The sequence below is a fragment of the Paramisgurnus dabryanus genome, chromosome 3 (genome assembly GCF_030506205.2).
Source record: "Paramisgurnus dabryanus chromosome 3, PD_genome_1.1, whole genome shotgun sequence".
Classification (NCBI taxonomy): Eukaryota; Metazoa; Chordata; class Actinopteri; order Cypriniformes; family Cobitidae; genus Paramisgurnus; species Paramisgurnus dabryanus.
In genome coordinates, this window is record NC_133339.1 from 20679160 (window position 1) to 20698744 (window position 19585).

Below are 19585 nucleotides of genomic sequence, written 5' to 3' on the forward strand. Positions count from 1 at the left end.
AGGTCACAAAAATATTCATGAAGTTGTTATAAAACTATATGACAGAGTATTAACACTTAATGACATTTTAATGACAAATTATATTTGTATCACTGTGGTTGAGGTCAAGAAAAATATTAATGACGCTGTTATAAAACTATATGACAGAGTTTTAACACTAAATGACATTTTAATGACAAATTCAATTTGTATCACTGGTAAAAAGTGGTCAGTTATGTTGTCTTGGTAATGTCAAGTTGTTATGACAAGTTATAATGTATTGGTTTATGTCAAAGTTGTCAAAACAAAGACAATTCAAACAATGTCATCTTTGCATTAAAAATGACATTATTGAATGAATGACACTTAATGACAGTTGTCATAAAAGTGCATAAAAACTCCTTCATGTTCATAGCATGTGTCATGTCATGATTTTGAAGGTGTCATGTCAGTCTTATGAACACCCCTTCAAGTAAAGTGTTATCATTTAGGATATATATAATAAAACTGCCCCCGGCACAATCTTGCCGCCCCCAGTTAGAGAACCACCACACTACATAATCCACCCATATAAAACATCATGTATGTGTTTGTAATGCTGGTTTTATCACTACAATTGTGATTAAGGATTCACCCAAGTTTATAATAAACTTAAAAAAATAAGTTTCACTCACATCAGTCATTTCATTTCTTTGAAGTGGTCTTCATTTTTAAATAAGTTCATTATTTCTCCTCATACATACAGATGATTGTACAGTTTACAATGGTGAAAGTGGATAAAAATTTTCATATTCACGTTTTGGATGTTCCTTCAGCAAAACAGCACAGCTCACATTTACAGACAATTTATAGAAAATCCTCCTTCGCAAGACCAATAAAAAAAATTAAATACAAAACCCAAACTTGATCTATTATTTTTGTCTAATAAGGGACGAAATGAAATACATTGTGCCAGTCTTTTCCCTTAATGGATGTTCATACATAAAACCAAACCACACACATACACCCATGTTTGTGTATTAGCAGAGAGCATGCTTTCTAGTTAAGCACATATGTACAGCCATTTACACATTTGTCATACAAAAGGAAAACAAAAAGTTAAATACAAACACTGTTGTACAGTAAGCAGTATTCCAGGTCGACTTTGACTGCATTGTTTTTTTCTAAAAAGAGAAAAATAATTAAAACATTGCAAAAGACCTGCTCTTTTTACAGTAACAGCAGCTGACAACAATTGGTAAAGCCATACTCCATGAGCGAATCTGTCTTGCAGTGTCCTCCCCTAAAGACACCCCTAAAAAAAGTAGCCAGCCTATTAGTTCAGTGGTAGTGTTCAGCGCAGGCTTTTACATCCAAGCAGGTTTCCCACTTTGAAACCAAGTGCTCACAGTTTAAAATAAAGGAAAAATGTCCTGAAGGCCAACAGCTTTGCAACTTAATGTGTATCAGTGAACAGATAAGCTCTTAATACTTGATAAAAGAGAGCGTGTGGATTCTGAGGTTGTCGAATAAAAACAAAATGTCCTATACACCATGAGAAATGTTTCTTTGGAAAAGACAGTTTCGGCTTTAGCAGTGTGACCAGCAATCCAGGAGCAGGTAAATTAGAGGTTGACCGCCTCTCAATGCTACTTTCCCAAAAGCAGACTGGAAATGATCGATCTCTAAAGTGTCTTTGCATTGAGCAAAAAGAAGTAATCTTTTGCAACCTACAGTACTGACAAAAACTTAAAATGCCCTTAAGCCCGAAAATATTTCACATTGCTGACTGCGTGTCAACTTAGGAACCTAAGGCAAACAAAAAAAAAAACACAACTGCATTGAAATTTACATATATATTTGTACAAACATAACTTAAAATGATAAATATTACTTTTTTGCTTTAGCAATATTGATTTGAAATAGGCTTTCTTATTACAGGATTCTTATTACTGGTCTGGTACTTGGGCCAAGATCAGGTTTCTATAATGTGTCCAGGACTGGTGCTTCTTGGCCACCTTCTCCTGAATGTACAAGAAAAAGTACAAGGTTGGTGTACAGCAGTTACACAGGCCGACTTCCATTCTTGTGCCCATAGCACAGATGCACTTTTTTGTACATAATCCACCTTCAGTTCAGTTTGTATCATCAAGACACAGGACATTGAATCAAAGCTTGCAATATCAACACGTCAAGAATGTCTCATACAGACCATTTTTACACATTAGACTCCACAAAGGGTCTCTTTGGTTTGATTGGTGAGGTTGGGCCTTGCCTTTCATTACGAGAAATTTGCCTAAACTCATTATCTTGGTAAGCCTGTGAGACTGGTAGAGTCCGTGCCACCTTCACATCAGGGTACGTGGGAACCTGACTGATTCGGCCCATAGCATCCGCCCGGTCCCGTGTTACACCCGGTGGGTTGGCGTAGAAATCGTCATCCATGAGGTGGCCGTTGTGAGCGTTGTTGGTGCGGTTGTAGTAGGCGATATGGCTGAGAGGTGCCGTTTGTTGCCCATAGCCCACGTTACTAGGGGAAGTGGCTGGACTGTTAACCACCGTATCAAGGGAAGAAACGGTCCAGGGCCGAGAAGCTGAGGAGGAGGATGCTAGCGAAGGCTGCTGCGGAAGATATTGGTGAGTCCGTGCTGTTTTGTCAATGATGCCCATGAAGGGTGTGGCTCGCGAGCGAAGAGCTTCACCTGGGTACGTTCCACCCACCACCCGGAAGTCGGTCCCCTGTGGGGGTGACACTGGTGAAAGGTCATCATGGTAGCTGCTTTCATAAGAAACCTTCAGTGGGATCTCCATTTGCTGTGCTGAAGCTCTGAAACTTGGGCCTAGATTTGCAGCAGATCCTGCCACTAAACTGTTGCTTGACGGAGAGAACCGCAGACCCGTACTGTGGGAATGAATCAGGGGCCGTGGAGGCGGTGGATGCTGTTTGGGCTCTGAGCTATTGGCACTGACCGGACGTCGATGAAGGTGAGGGTTCTCGGGTGAACCCAGCGTCACCTGCCGCTCCAACTCGTGGGGCGGGACTGGATAGTAGGCGGTGGATTGACTGCGGCTGATCTGTGGTGCCTGGCCATAGCGGACACCTCCTGGATTGGGTCTGTATGCAGAGGAAGGCCGCTGAGGAAGCTCATCCTCCATGAGGCCAGGGTCCATGCTGATGGCACGCTGGTACAAAGCCCCTGCGCTCAGACTACCTTGAGGCTGAAGAGATGTAGAGTATCCCACATCCTCAAGTTCATCCATATCTTCCGGGCAGCGAGCGCTCATGGAGTGGGCGATTTGACTGTATGCGCTACTTCCAAGTACGGCACTGGAGTGTACTGCAGTGCTGGGCTGGCTGGTACGGACAATCTGTGCCTTGGCTGGCTGCAACCACTGGGCCTGTTGTGCCGACTGGGAAGTCTGTTGGGGAAGTTGAAATGATCGCTGGCTGCTCATCTTGGAGAGAGGGGACTTGGGTCGCCCAGACAGCTGGTCTTGCTGGTAGCGACCCGCAGAGGCAGACTGGGGACGGTACATGGCAACTCCTTCAGTAGGGCTGGCACGGTACTGTGGTCCACGACGTAATGGTGAGGGCGGTGGGCTGAAGTGGTACGAGGCCTGATGAGCTGGACTAGGCCGGTAGTGAGAGCTCTGGTGTGTTGGAGATAGTGACGGAGATGTGGATTGGTAGCCCTGCCGTGTAGGAGATGACATTGAAGGTGGGCTGGGTCGGAGGTCAAACGCTTGGCCCATATAGGGGGAATCATGATGGCTGGGAGATGGAGGCATGTTTTGAATGACCGGAAGACCAGACTGACCAGTGTGGGGCTCGGCAGGAACACCTAGCGGCAGGCCGTCCAAATCCCTCTCAAGGTAATCATCATCCTCCTCAAACAGGTCCTGGACGGGCTCCATGTCTGAAAAACGGGGCTCCAATGATGGATGTGGGGCCATGGGTGGGGCTTGATTGTGGGGAGGGGAAGGGGGCGGATCCAGCTCCTGTTGCTGTGTGACTTGATGACACTCTTCTTCAACGCGTTGCAGCAGACGCTGGATCTCACGATTGTTGGGACACAGTCGCATAGCTTCACTCAGGTCCTCCAGGGCTGCGTGGAATTGCCTGTAAAGAGGCATTCACAGAATGAGGTAAGAGTAGGAATAAGGAAGGAACTGCCATAAAGAAATATAATATACATGACGGCTTCAAGACCTTTAACATTATGTGTGAGGATTTGCCCCCTATAATAAGTAAATGGGACAATCCCATCAAAATCACATACCCGAAACCCCTCTGATCTTCCAAAACAAAGCAAGTGGATTAAAGTATATTGTAAGAAGAGACAAAGGAATAAAATATGAATGATGGACATTCTGAGAAAAAAGAATCTGATTGGCCAACACAACATGAAATATGAAGAACAGGTCTAATTCCTGACGCTGACGTCTGATGGGGTGACGTCAGGGATATAATTCACTTCTATCTGGTAGCTCTCAGCGCTACTTCAACCAATCAAAACATAATCGACCGCTCTGGGTCAAGAAGGTTCAATCGTGTGTTTTTATTCAATGCTGTCCTTCCTGTTGGTTGCTACAGTTACCTGCTGCTGCGCTTGGCACGGGCTCGTGCGTAATAGGCTTCATAGGATTTGGGTTTCAACTCTAGTGCCTTGGAGGCAAACTCCTCTGCCATCCCAAAGTCCTGCAAGCAACAACAGGACCAACAGTCATACACTGAGCCGTACATGAGGTCAGAGGGAGGACAAACAGACTTGACACACATGAACGTACAAACATGGTTTATGGACACACACACACAACCACACATACAACTGTGAAAATGATGCAAACACACACATGTATATATGCTCTACAAGGACAGTGGGAAATGCAATGTCACAGCTTTTCAAGAAGGGGTCAGACTACTTCCTGATCTAAACCTCTCGAACCGATAATCCTATAAACCAAACTGAAACGGAGATGAAATGGGAAGAGATGGACTGTTTTGCATCACCATTAACTTAAAGCTACGGCATGGGCTGAGTGCACAGAGAGCATTTCTGTAACGCTCAACTTAAGGGTGAGATTAAAATGAGAAACAAAGCATTATCAAAAGGAAATGGGAAGATCAACACAATAAAATCCTTGCCTTGCAACTGATGTGGTTCTGTTGACTGTTAAGTTTAAAAAAAAAAAATGCAAAGAACACAAAGCAAACTTTAAAACTAATATGTGCATGTATGCAATTTGTACACTCTAAAAAATGTGTTGGGTTATTTTCAACCCGGCGTTGGGTCAAAATGTGACGAACCTATGCTGGGTTGTGTTAACCCATTGTTGGGTCAAAAAATATTTTCTGAGTTAATTTAATCCAACGACTGGGCTTGCATGTTTTAGCTACAGCTGGGTTGAAAATAACCTAGCATTTTTTAGAGTGCAAGTTGCCATTTTGTGGATGTTTATTTAATCAAATGTACAGTATACCGATTGCTAATTACATCGATACAAGTCCGACACAAGGGAATGAAGTATTTGTAATAAAATACATATTTATAAATTATTCACCTAAATGACAGCAAATGAGACATAAATAAAAATGCTTTTCACATAATATTTATTAATAAAGTCAATGAATCTTTAATAAATTCCTTCAAAACCCACCCATAACAATTAACACTAGAATTTTCATGAAATATTTATTAAACTTGAAACTAATAATGATGTAATTTGATTCTGGAACCGAAAAATGCTTCATTAGCCACTCAGAAAGTGTTATCAGCCAGGATCTCAAAATGCCCAAATATTGTCTATCATACTATGTACAACTCTCTTGAGTCAGCCAATAAGGCAACCATAGACTGAAACCACCCCAAAGAAATTAAACTTCTAATGCATCCACCAAATATATATATATAAAAAAAACGTATCTATGAGAAAAGGGAGACAGAAGAGAGTATAAAGTGTAAAGCAGAGCTCTCGAGACTCACGTTCATTTTCCTGCGGCATCGGGAGAGATTGAGCAGCAGAGAGACTTTGAGTTCACGAAAGGTCTTCAGGTCTTCTGTGAAACCCTCTCGTGGAAACTTCTTCAGTGCATACTGGTACCGCTGAGCTGCTTCCTTCACCTTTCCTTTCTGGACCAGCCAAACATGTTTATGACTTTTAAAAGTGACCATAAACCAAAACGTACGTAACAATCACCTTTAACTAAGGCTTGCACAATGTCTCAGGGACTTGCGATCTACTGATAAGCCTTTTCATGCCTGATGCCAAAGCTGTACAAGTACTGTGACTGTCTCAGTGCAACATATGTATATGATGTGTAGGGGATAATCAACGACCTGCTGTGCATTAAAGGATTTTAACTTTAAAGCAGCAACAACATTGTACAGTCCGTGTATGTTTTGATCATCGTTCCGAATCTAATCTCTAACAAAAGTCCTTTACAAAATTGAAATTATTTCAGCTTTTTGCCCAAAATTTGATCTTTTTTGAAGAAGCCTACCCATATGTGAGAGGTTATAAAAAGAGGACAAATGAAGAAAGGATAAAACTTTTTCCGTTTTGTTTGTTTAAAAGCAGAGAGTATGATTTTTCATTAAATATATATGTATGTTTATATATTTATAAAGAACATTTTCCTGAAAAGCATTTTGTGAAACTTTTGTGAAAATCACAAAAAATGCTGGCAGGGAATGAGTTAGGCCCAATACCATTTATCTACCCCTTACCCCTACACTTTCCCCTACCTCTTTGTTTAGCGCGTTCACGTGAAGGGCTAGGGAACGAAGGGGTAAACATTTTTCCAACATGGCCGCTAATGCGAGTATAATTCAAGTCTTTTTTCACATTAATAAACTAACACTTTCTACCCATTGATGAGTTATCTCATCAATAAAGAGAAAACATTTGCATAAAAAAAGGTGTTCTTGATGAGGTTTTATGTTAATCTGTAATACTGCGACTAGATATTGCATTTTCCCAATTTATAAAAAAATTGAAGCAAAAAAATATTTACTAATTTTAAACTCTATGTATGTTTTGATAATCGTTCTGAATTTGATCTCTACCAAAATTCCTTAACAAAATGCAATTATTTCAGCTTTTTGCTAATTTTTTTAGCAAATTTTTATTTTTACCATATTTAAGAGTTTATAAGCAAATAAAAAATATATAGATAGGATGAAACGTTTTTTTTTCCCCGTTTTTTTTGTTTGTTTGTGTAATGTTTATTTGAAAGCACAGGGTCTGTTTTTTCATTTGGTATATTTGTATGTTAATATATTTTTAGAAGAACATTTTCCTGGAAGGCATTTGTGAAAATCACAAAAAAATGCTGGCGGGCAGGAAATGTTGAGGGGTAGGTGACGGGGTATAAACTAAAATTGGGCCTTAATGTACGGCAGACCGTTGATTATCCTGCTTATTCCATGGTCCTTTGCCAAGTTATAGACAAGCTTTCTCTTTGCAGCACAGTATTTGACTGAACGGGTTAAAATCGTCAGTTACTGTGCATTAAACAATTTAATTGCATACCTTCCAGCCAATCAGAATCGAGAACAGACCATGGAATAATGCATAATACTGCATAATATGTGCATGGTCACATACCGTATTTTCCAGACTATAAGTCACACTTTTTTCAAAGTTTGGCTGGTACTGCGACTTATAGTCAGGAGCGACTTGTAAGTCATTTTGACACAAATGAACCAAGAGACAACATTACCGTTGCCTTTCCAGATTAAATGTCTGTTCTTTGTCTTGGATTTTGTGAAATCATTTTCTAAATAAATGCGACTTATAGTCCTCTGCGACAGATATATGTTTTTTCGTCTTCATGACGCATTTTAAATAGATGCGATTTATACTCCAGAGCGACTTGTAGTCCAGAAAATACGGTATTGTTATATATGTTACAATCATAGTTGTCTAAACGAACAGGCCTCATTTATTCTGTTAATTTGTGCTCTTGTTAAATAGCTTAGATGAAAGCCGCTGACCTTGTAGAATCCATCTCCTTCCTCTATCAGTTTGCTCAGCAGAACGATCATAATGTCAGGTTTGGATGTCGCCATTGCCCACGTTGCTGGCCCTGAGAGCAAAAGAGCACAAGAAACATTTCAGAGTTTATGTGCGTACAAAACTAGTTTTCTAATCTCTGCGAACCTCAAAGGGTTGAGCAGAGCTGCAACGACAACCTTTGAATTTTGCAAAAAGCCACAACACACCAAACAAAAACATAATTAAAATAATAACATAAACAGAAAAGACAGCATTTCTGTTCACACGTTAATCAATTAAAAATGACATGTATAAATGATCTAAATACAGTAACAATAAAACTTTGGCTGCTAAACTTGCAGTCATGCTCGAGTCTGGACTGGACTGGTTTGGACTTAGTGTTCAATAGAGTGAGGATGGGAACGAGAGATTAATAGAAGTCTATTATAGCTGCAGCAACCAGTTAAAGTATGCAGGCAGTCAGCGATTTAGTGCACATCATGCAAATCGCAGCTGAGGAGAGCTAAAGATCACCGGATAATTTACCAAACTGGCCAACAGCCCTGAAATAATGGCCAAGCTGAGAGCAACCGCGGGACAGTTCACACAGGACACGCTCTTGCATTAAAACATCTATTCTTTGCGCTACAGGTTCAAGTTTTCTAGATGCCCATTTAACGCAGACATTAATGCAGACTGATGCAAGAGCACATCCTGTTTGAACGGTGCTGCACCAAAATTCTATGCGAGAAAGCATTCGGCAGCATCATGCAAAATGCGTGTGAATTTTTGTTCTCATGCAGACACAAAATGAACATGGATGATCCACGGTTACCCTCACTACATTTTTTTGTATCCAAAAATAGGTGATATCAAGAATAAATGGCAATCACAAAGATACCCAAACCACCATCAGACCCGATCAATGGAGCAACAAACCACACAGGTGACAAGATGGAGGAACACAGTCAAAAAATGGCAGATGGGACGCACAAAGGTCTGTGTTTTACCTCGGGCACGAGTGGGGAGAGTCTGACATCCTGGTTACAGAGAGAGAGAAGGTGGAAGGGGTCACGAGTGAAAGGGTGACAGGTTATTGGGGCGGAGTGAGGCATCCGTACCAGACAGGGAGCAAAGGTTTAATGGACAGGAAACAGGGAGAGTATGAGGAAGAGAGAGAGAGTGATAGTTGGTGGTTAGGTGTGAGGGAGTCATGTGAGAGGAAGAACAAGGAAGATCAGGCGTGAGAAGCCGCAGCAAGCAGCAACATTAGCAAAAGCAACAAGCACATCCTGATCAGTTGCAGATGAGTGCAGTTCTGGAGTTTGTTGAAGATAACAGGAGGTAGGAGGTTAGATTAGGACGACAGAAATCACGGGGAGGGAATGAAAAAGAACCCTAAGATGGATTAAGTACATGTGGTGACTGTGCTACAAAGACTTTCTAGAACAGAACACATAATTACAGATCTACAGCGCAACATCTAACAAATATAAAGTGATATGAAGAAATAATCTAAAGTGACACATATCTACCTGCAGGCATTGCATTAGGTTACTAATGCAATATTAATATTTCATTAATAAGTTCATAAATGCAAAAACTACACTTGCAACCCACAGAAGTCCCAAGATGGTTAAAGGGATAGTTCACCCAAAAACGAAAAGTCTGTCATTATTTACTCACCCTCATGTTGTTACAAACCTGTATTAATTTCTTTGTTCTGATGAACACAAAGAAAGATATTTTGAGAAATGATCAGAAGCCCCATTGACATCCATATTAGCAATAAAGAAAACTATGGAAGTCAATGGAGCTTCTAATCGGTTTGGTTACAAACATTCCATAAAATATCTTCCTTTATGTTCATCAAAACAATGAAACTTATACAGGTTTGTTAACATGTCTATCTGTTAAAAATTCAAGTTAGGATCCAACCCATGACCTTTTGCATTGCTAAAACAATGCTCTACCAATGGCGCTTTTCCATTGCATAGTACCCCACGGTTTGGTTCCAAGCGACCCGAGCTGATACCAAAACGTGAGGCGAAAACACTGTTGATCACTGATTGGTCTGAGAGAATCGACACTACCAGCATCATCGCTATAATGTAAAAGATTAGCTTTACCTTCGAGTTAGCTTGCGCTGTCTCGAGCAAACATGTTGTCATCTGTGCTCTGCTATAAGTTGCCAAACTCCCTTTAGCGATGAAAAACATCCACAAGTTGAGAATCAGGAACACCATAGTTTTTTCCAGACTTGCAATTTGTGGCGGCACATTCGCGATGCGCATGTTCGCATACATGCCTAAATGCAACTTAAATGAGGCTCAGCGGAGCGCGTCGACCGACTCCACGGGTGTTTGTACAGAAACTGACATGTGAGACAGAGGTAGTGATAAATGCGATGTGCAAACATCTATTTGTGGTGGTCAATTTTAATTTTGTGGCGGACTGAGAAATAATTGAATGTATGGGGATGTACAGCGATGCTCTCACTTGTATGATTTCACAGCAGTAGGCAGCGCAAATATAACTACACGCCTATAATCCCTCCCACTACGAAGTGATACTAAACTTGATGGAAAAGCTTACCACGCCAAAGTGAGGTGAGCTGACCCGACCTAAACCGTGAGATAGATATGCAATGGAAAAACGCCAAAAGTGAGCTAAAGGAACTTTTTAAAAAAGTTAGATCTTCCACCCTACCTATCTTGGCACCCTTCTTAAGCAGAGCGACCACCACTGATGTGTTCCTGCAGCCAACAGCTCGGTCTAGCGGTCGCATGCCGCTGTAGTCCACATGCTCGATCATAGCACCATGATCAACCAAAAACTGCACCTGGAAGCATATGAAGACCAGCTTATTGTCTGTATGTTCACTGTTAAGTCATCAAAAATATGAACAGACCCCATTTCAAACCATTTCAGAAAATGGCTGAATTGTGTTTTTTGAGCATGCATAAATTTGTATTTATTTATGCATTTGGCAGACACTTTTATCCAAAGGGACTTTATTTTGCGCAAACGCAATTTAGCAAACGCAATGCTCTACCACTGAGCTATACAGGAACACATATATTAATACATAACAGTGGACTGTTAAAGTCAAATATTAAAATGTTTTTTCATTGGTAGTTAATTAAAAACAACCAACCACTTCAGAGTCTCCATAAAAGGCGGCGAGATCCAATGGTGTGCGGCCGCTCTTGTCTGCGTGGGCCGTTGCCGCGCCCCTTTCAACCAGTGCACGGACCAATGGGAGGTGACCTTTAAGACACGCCCAGCTCAGTGCTGTTAGCCCCTCCTTGTCCATTAAAGACAATGAGGCACCTAAAAAAACAAGTTAGAGTTCAGGGTCGCACTAGTCATTCGTAAGTTCTTACTTAAACTGGGACGTAAAGTCCAAACTAGAGGCTTAGTAACTACTAGCTAGTTTATAACCAACTCTTTACTTTATTCCGTTGCACCATTTGTTCTTAACCCTACAGTCACATTAGCTACGAAAGTGAGTGACACCGAGCGACACGCACTCGCTTGATGGGCGTTCCTTGGCTAGCATCCAAAAGCAGTCACTTAAGAGGTATTGTTAAGTTACAAGAACGGTGTTTTCGGATTTAAAAGTATTTATTTCTCTATAAAAGTAACAAAATATATGAGATAAACTTATCAGATATATACAGAAATACGCATTTTCCGCCATCTTGAATTATTTTCTCTGACTCGACCACAGACCTACATCACGCTGCTCCTTCACTCCGATTGGCAGTCGCTTTGTTGCATCGCTTAGCATTTGCACAAAATAGCCTGCTTGTCTATTTTGGCCACACCTTGCTCGCGCAGCGGCGAGCTTGTCGCTGGCAAACGGCCACTCCCATTGAAAATGAATGGTAGCCTGTCGCTCTGTCTCTGTCTCTTGTAGCTAATGTGACTGTGACTGGGTAGCTGGTAGGTTGTAAGCTCTCCGTAAAGTAATGCGTTGTCGCATGGAATGACGTCTATTTTTCTTAACCCAATCACAAGCCTTCTAATAGGTAAACAGGAAATAGTCTGAACAGCACGTAATTTCAAAAAAAATGTAAGCATACGTTATCAAACTCGAAACATTACACTTTTAATTGAAAATATCTATCCCACACATGGAGGAGAAAATAAACAAGAAGAATTATTAAATCTTATATGACGTTAACTCGTTGACGAACTTGCGGCGCTTCATAATCATTTACGAGCTCATCGATGTGATCTAATCTGGCTGACATCTTATTTCGACTGTTATTCATGGACAGAGGCTTCCATAAAGATTTAGTTACAACATATTGTTATGTTTAAATTAAGTTTAATAGTGCAACGCAAAAAAAAATTATAGTGCGTAAGTTGAAACTTAGTGCCCATTTACGTCGTAACTAGGCTACGTTGTAACTTACGCACAGCTGATGCAACTGGGCCCAGAAGTTTTATGTATTAAAGTTTATTTCATTCCTAAAAATTTTTTTGTATTATATCACAGTATTGTTTAAATAGCACACAAAATAATACAAATGAAAAATATATTCCTTTAAAAATATTTCTAATCTGTCTGACCATCAGGGGGCGATAAAATAAAGTTCTACCTTGAGCCAGCAGGAACTCAGCAGTGGCCAGATGTCCCTCGGACGCAGCCATCATGAGAGGAGTGCGGCCCTGTTTATCAGCCATGTTCACATCAGCACCGTGATTCATAAGCAGGTCCACAATCTGCACATCCAAACACACAACAGGCATATCACAAAAACAGCCTGATAACACTCAAAAACATCAATTAAGAAGTTTTTTTTAATATTTATGGTATCTGTAATGCCGATATTAGTAGCAGATGTCTAAGTGCTGTGTTATTGAGTGTTTCTGAGCACACCTGCCAGTGTCCCTGTCGCACAGCACTGAAGAGCGGCACGATTCCCCTCCGGTTAGGTTGCGCCACCGCGGCCCCCTGTTCCAGCAGCAGACGACACACATCCAGCTTTCCCCGACCCGCTGCAGCCGTCAATGCTGAGAAAACAATACCTTATCATCAGTGTGCATTCCTAAATTAAAACACACGTGCACACACAGGATATGTCTGGAGACGTTGTACCTGTTTCTCCCCAAAGTGTGTCAAAGTTGTTTATCTGAGCTCGTTCCTCCTCTTCCTCATCTTTTTCAGGCAGATCAAGCAGATATGATACGATCTGTAAATAAAAAAAAATGACAGCACTATAGTTGACCTTTAGTTTTTCCATTTAATTTCTAGTTAGTTTATGTTTAATTTATAGTTATATTTTCCAAAGTGATTAGTAAACATGCGCGTATACCTCAGTATAACCCATGCTAGCTGCTGCTATTAGGGCTTGCTGAACCGCATGGCTTTTGCTCAAGGATCCAGGATGCTGTCCGTCGGTATTCCATTCTAACTGAACCAGATACTTCACCACCTCCAGATGTCCCCGCAGGGCAGCGTGAACCAGAGCACACTGACCGTTTTTATCCAGGTGGTCCACCTATCAGAGAGAAGAAACATCAGAGTTGAGTAATAACTGGCAACGAATACAAAACAATGTTATGGTTAGGCGAAACTCAATTAATGGTTGTACGACCGCCAAGCGATCCATTTAGGAGTGTCACTACTGACCTTCGCTTTTCTGCTGCAGAGGGCAGTGACGATGGACAGGTGTCCCGCAGAGGCTGCGTAGCCAAGAGGGGTGAGTCCGCTCTCTGAAACTCCCTCCGGCTCGGCCCCAAACTCCAACAGCAGAGCTACCGTCTCAAGGTAGCCCAGGTGGGCGTGCACGCAGAGGATAGGGGCATTATTTAACACCTCTGTGCGATAGTTTACATTAGCCCCGCCCATAATCAGCAGTCGAGATACCTGGAGAAAGACGTGAAGTATTTAAATGAAAGCCAAAGATGTAAATGTAATGTGAATATAAAAAAAAATTGTTTATGAGAAATCAATATTTGTTTAAATGATGATGTCCACTTATACCTTGATGTTAGGCGTGTAGAGGTTTCTCAGTGAAGCCAAAGCAGCAGAAAGCCCTTCTGAACTGTGTGAAATCCACAACCCCTGCAGAACTGATGAAGAAACCCCAATCTTCTTACTCAGGCCCTGCGTATAAGACATTCATTCACACTGCGGTTACTCATCCATGCAAAACGCAATGCAGTTAAGCTTAAAATCATTCGTAATCTGTGCACACCTTAAAGATGTGAGCTTTGAGAATGTGGTGACCGAGCTCAAGGGTCTGTTGCCGATTGAGTTTCCCCTCTTGCCTTGAAAACCAGAACGCAAGCAGTGTGTGTCCGCTCCTGAAGAAACCCAGAAATAAACGTTTTAGTATTAGTATGGTTGATGTACCGTACGGTTGGGCAACCCACAAAATTTCCACTCGGCTACTAACCTGGGGTCACAGAGGAACTTGGTCTTCTCTCCGTCCTCTCTCCATATGAGCCACTCTCTGAACGAGGGGTGGACAAACATGCGCGTGCCGTCACGTCTCTTCACAAGGAACGGTGAAAGGAGTTCGGATCTCTGCTGGAAATCATCCCAGTCGAGAGCCGCTCCTCGCACCACGCCGGCATTGACGGCGCCGAACGCCTGCTCGTCGGTTAACGGGTGCAGCGAGGCCACGGCTATGTTAAGCAGTGGAAGAACGCGCTCGAATGATGACTGCGTGGGAAAGCGCATGTTCAGCTGCAGCAGGTAGAGCTCAGCCAGATTTACTGGAACCACCTGGGTACAAAACATCACATTTACATTAACAAAAAACACATTTTTAGACATGATGTACACCATTCCCAATGCATTATATATGTTTTATATTCATATTTCTTTTGTGCCGTGCTCGACTAAAAAGACTGAGAAGTATGAAAAAATGGAGTTTAAAGTCAGAAGTTGTTCCCTGATCCCCGTTTTCTACCATTATAAAGCTTGGAAAAGCAAAGACTTTCTCTAAAATAACTCAAAATGTGTTCGTCTGAGTTCGTCTCGGATTGCTTGAGGGTGAGAAAATCATGGGGTAATTTTGATATTTGGCTGGAGTATCCCTTTAAATTTATGAGACTGCATGAGCATTGCGGCTCAATGTTTCAAATATTGCTTAGACCACTATGCCACGCTGCATTTCAACCAAATGGTGCATATATTAAAACTCACTGATATGAAGTGTGAATGAGCTCTGACCTTATAGCTGGAGCTTTTGAGGACAAGATAGCCCTTTTCAATGAGGTCCAGTGTCAGCTTCAGGTATAGGTAGGAGCCCCGGCTCAGACTCTTCAGATGAGCGCTGAGTTTGGTGAAGGCCGCATTGTCCAGTTTGCCATTAAGCGCCACGTTATTCTGAATCTCCGGGCTGGAGTGCAGGCGATGCAGTATGTAGCCTTGAAGGTCAGCATCGATGGCATCGCTCTCATCCAGCCGATCTAGAGAGATCCGATGGAATGGCAATGGGCGAGTCACATCCTGCGATAGAAAAAGAGACAGGGTCACGAATGTTCAAATGACAAATAAAAATTTGGAAATCTGATTATATAATGATTGAAAACAGCTTTACATATTCTCCTAGAGGACAAAACACTTCGAAAGGAACGATAGGCAGACAGAAAATTTTGTAACCTGTAACGTCGTTCTGACAGTGACCACCAGTTTAAGCCAAGGAGGGAAGCGCTCGATAGTTTTACACAGGAAGGAAACAATGGTCTCCCCGTAATCCGGTTTATGGAACTCCGCCTCATTCAACCCGTCAATCAAGATGATAAGATTCTCCTCACATGCAATCTTCCTCTCTGAAAAATATCAGTCAACGTGTGAAGCCCTGTGTTTACACAAATTATTACGTATATTGGGTGTGTGGCATGAATGCGTGTACGTACCACTATGCAGGATTTCCAGTGGTTCCAACAGACCCCTGCGGAAAGCATTAAAAGGGTCCTGCACACAAGATCGCAGGCTGAGCGTGCTCTGTAGATGCGGCTGGCGCAGCAGCAGATCTCGGTAGGCCTGCATTTGAGGTGCCCTGCATAACAGCGCTGCCACGTTATGAACAAACTCGGGCACCAGGCAGGTGTAAGCGTTATCTGACTGGCAGTAATGGTACGCCACCACCTACAGGACGGGAGAAAGTAGTGAGATTCAGAATATGGACAGCGGAAATAATGTATACGCATGCACAGGGTTACAAAGCAAAACTTTAGCTGACTTAAACGGATAATCAATTTTTTTTTAAAAATATTCTAATTTTCCAGCTCCCCTAGAGTTAAACATTTGATTCTTACAGTTTTGGAATCATTCAGCTGATCTCCTGTTCTGACGCTACAACTTTTGGCATAGCTTAGCACAATCCATAGAATCTGATTAGACCATTAGCATCACGGCAAAAAAAACCCTGAAGAGTATTTGACTCTTCTGTAGTTACATTGTGTACTAAGACCGACAGAAAATTAAAAGCTGCGATTTTCAAGGCAGATATGGCTAGGAACTATACTCTCATTCTGGTGTAATAACCAAGGACTTTGCTGCCGTAACATTGCTGCAGGAGGCGCAATGATATTACGTAGTGCCCGAAAATCGTCCCCTGCTATTGAAAGTTACTAAGGGGACAATTTTCGGCTGCTGCGTAATATCATTGCGCCTCCTGCAGCCATGTTACGGCAGCAAAGTCCTTGATTAATTCGCCAAAATGAGAGTACAGCCATGTTACGGCAGCAAAGTCCTTGATTATTACGCCAGAATGAGAGAATAGTTGCCAGCCATATCGGCTTAGAAAATTTTAACTTTCTGTCGTCTTGGTACAAAGATGTAACTACAGAAGAGTCAAGAGTGAAGTTTTAAAAAGGAAAAATATCAAAACTCTTTGGTTATTTTTAAAGCGTGATGCTAATGGTCTAATCAGATTCAATGGATTATGCTAAGCTATGCTAAAAGTGGTAGCCCCAGACCTGGAGATCAGCTGAATGGATTCCAAAATGGTAAAAATCAAATGTTTAATTCAAGGGGAGCTAGAAAATTAGCATATTTTCAAAAAATATATGTCACTTAAGGGTAAAAAATTATATGTAGTAGATATTAATAATAAATGTATACTAGTGTATATAATTTATCATAATATATGCGAAAACCCTCTTAAAGTCATTTTTACTACATAAAATCACTACATAATGTAAAAATAATTCTATGAAAATATAACCTTGATATATTTAATAAGGTCATGTCAAAGAATGAAATCAAACTTTGATGCCCCTAATCTCATCATTAGATTATGAGACTTTAGCCTGGATTTCACAGATAGGTGTACAAAACACAGTGCAAGTAAATGTAGGTTTAGACAAAGAAAATAAAAAAGTCACAAGCGAGAACCGCTTTAAGCTTAAGAACACAATGAATATTAAAACCAGAGAAAGATTGAAAGCTTTGAAACTTTGGGACGATGGAGGGGTTTCATAATGCATAAAACATTACAGAGTTTGAGTGCATCAATGGCCTTATTCCAACGTCCTAAGATCGCTACTTACTAGACTTCACTTCATCATGAAGTGTGTATGTGTGTGTGTGTGTGTGTGTGTGTGTGTGTGTGTGTGTGTGTGTGTGTGTGTGTGTGTGTGTGTGTGTGTGTGTGTGTTCGTGTTCAAAAGCATGAGATCATTAACCATGCAGAGCACTCAGTATATCTAATGGCTGTGCTGGGAGACTCTTCGGATATAAATATTTGATAAGGCAACAGAGCCGCAATAAACCTCTGTGCTCAATAAGAATAGAGGGAAACAGGGGAGAGAAGAGAAATAATGAGAGTAGGAGTAAATGAATAAAATAAGTCAGAGACAGAAAAAGAAATGAATAAAAGAAGATAGATGAAGAGGTCTGTCATGTTGCTATAAGTGGGCACCTGTGAAGCCAGCCTCCTTAGAGACTCCTCCTGGCGTCTCCGCATCTCCGGTGTGCCTGGACAGCTGCTCCCTCCGACCAAAGTGCCGTGAGCGGACTGAGGCTGGCTGAGGGGCAGAGTGTCACCATCTGAAATAAAAAAGACATTGAATAAATCAGGCTTGTGAACATTTTTAATATTTGCACTTTGTATATATTCTATATGATATATACATTTTTTTTATTATATATATATAAACAAAAATCTGAAATGAATGTATGTGTTTGTGGTTAAATATACATAATAATCACACACAGTACACACACATATATTATGCAAAAAAACCCACTTTTATTTTGTATGTGATTAATCGCGATTAATCTTTGCCCAGCACTAAAAATAAGTCTAGTTTTTAGACAAAAAATATACAATTAGTGAATTTGCGCTTAAAACAAGCAAAAAAAATAATAAATTGAATTAAGTGTTTAAGGAAAAAAAAGTAAGAATTTTTTCTTACACCATTGGCAGATTTTTTGCTCTTTTTAAGCACAAATATAAAATAAATTCACTTAAATTTTATATATTTTTTTTGTCTACAAAACTTTTTGACATTTTCTTAATTTTGCTCATCAAGAAAATGCATCTTGATTTAAAGGAAAACACCACAGTTTTTCAATATTGTCCTATGTTCTTACCTCAACTTTGGCAAATTAATACATACCTATCTTTTTTCAATACACTTTTAAACTTTGTACAGCGCCTTGTGAATGTGTTAGCATTTAGCATAGCCCCATTCATTCCTATGGCTCCAAACAGGGATAATTTTAGGAGCCACCAAACACTTCCATGTTTTCCCTATTTAAAGACTGTTACATGAGTAGTTACACGAGTAAGTATGGTGGCACAAATGAAAACTTTTGTTTGGAGCCATAGGAATGAATGTGGCTAGGCTAAATGCTAACACATTCAAGATGCGCTGTACAAAGATAAAAAGTGCATGCATTGAAAAAAGATAGGTATGTATTAATTCATCAAAGTTGAGATAAAAACATAGTAAAATATTGAAAAACTGTGGTGTTTTCCTTTAAGAATGTTTTAGATATTTGTACTGAAAACAAGACAAAAATACTAAGTAAGAAAGTCATTATTTTGCAGTGTAAGACAGGAATGAGAGATGTGCACACAACTAGTTACAGTAAGTGATGCGCTGCTGTACATACACTTAAAATCTAATATCTTCTTTCTGTTTAACCACCCTGCTACATTCAGGTATGTGATATGGATGTGTAATCAATTGTTGATAAACCCACATTTTTCCTCACGACTATCCTGTTTCACTTGGAAATAATTTATTGCGCAATTGGCATCTAATCTAATAAGCATCTAACTGTCCACTCACGTTTTGGGGAGGCATGTGGGCTGTCAGAGGTGATCTGTCTCATGCGGTTACCGTGGCAGCACATAGCCACCAAACGAGAGATGATGGCTGTTTTGCCGAATCCCACGCTGCCGACAATAACAACACCTTGATTGGCGGTGGGCTCGCTGCTGCGAAGACAAGCGTCGACTTCCTGGAAGAGCCAATCTCGGCCGGTGAAGACTGTCTCGGGCGTGAGGCTGGGCACTTCGAAGAGAAGCGGCTTTAGGGCGATGTCCGGTGGTCGGTATGGAGCGAAGCGCACTGCATCGTGGGAAAAATAGGGAACAAAAACAATAGGTTTTTTTATTTATATAATCTTTCTATACATATCATTTAC

The 19585-nt window shown here is 40.9% G+C and overlaps 1 protein-coding gene across 2 annotated transcripts in view; it reads right to left on the bottom strand.

Annotated features, from left to right (window-relative positions):
- Nucleotides 1–219: 219 nt before the first annotated feature.
- tanc2a (tetratricopeptide repeat, ankyrin repeat and coiled-coil containing 2a) overlaps nt 220–19585 on the bottom strand; it is a 147824-nt gene continuing 128458 nt past the window's right edge. The window contains exons 6-24 of one of the 2 annotated variants that reach the window (XM_065252740.2): nt 19228–19509; nt 17850–17977; nt 15841–16072; nt 15584–15753; nt 15152–15430; nt 14370–14701; nt 14169–14277; nt 13955–14077; nt 13601–13837; nt 13284–13469; nt 13067–13160; nt 12848–12981; nt 12567–12690; nt 11114–11289; nt 10666–10798; nt 7956–8047; nt 5943–6089; nt 4557–4657; nt 220–4078 (exon numbers count right to left, since the gene is read on the bottom strand). In XM_065252740.2, coding sequence (XP_065108812.1) covers nt 2176–4078; nt 4557–4657; nt 5943–6089; nt 7956–8047; nt 10666–10798; nt 11114–11289; nt 12567–12690; nt 12848–12981; nt 13067–13160; nt 13284–13469; nt 13601–13837; nt 13955–14077; nt 14169–14277; nt 14370–14701; nt 15152–15430; nt 15584–15753; nt 15841–16072; nt 17850–17977; nt 19228–19509 — 4982 coding nt within the window. In that variant the 3' untranslated portion in view covers nt 220–2175. The remainder of the gene's footprint in view (nt 4079–4556; nt 4658–5942; nt 6090–7955; nt 8048–10665; nt 10799–11113; nt 11290–12566; nt 12691–12847; nt 12982–13066; nt 13161–13283; nt 13470–13600; nt 13838–13954; nt 14078–14168; nt 14278–14369; nt 14702–15151; nt 15431–15583; nt 15754–15840; nt 16073–17849; nt 17978–19227; nt 19510–19585) is intronic. The other variant, XM_065252741.2, reaches the window with a different exon arrangement.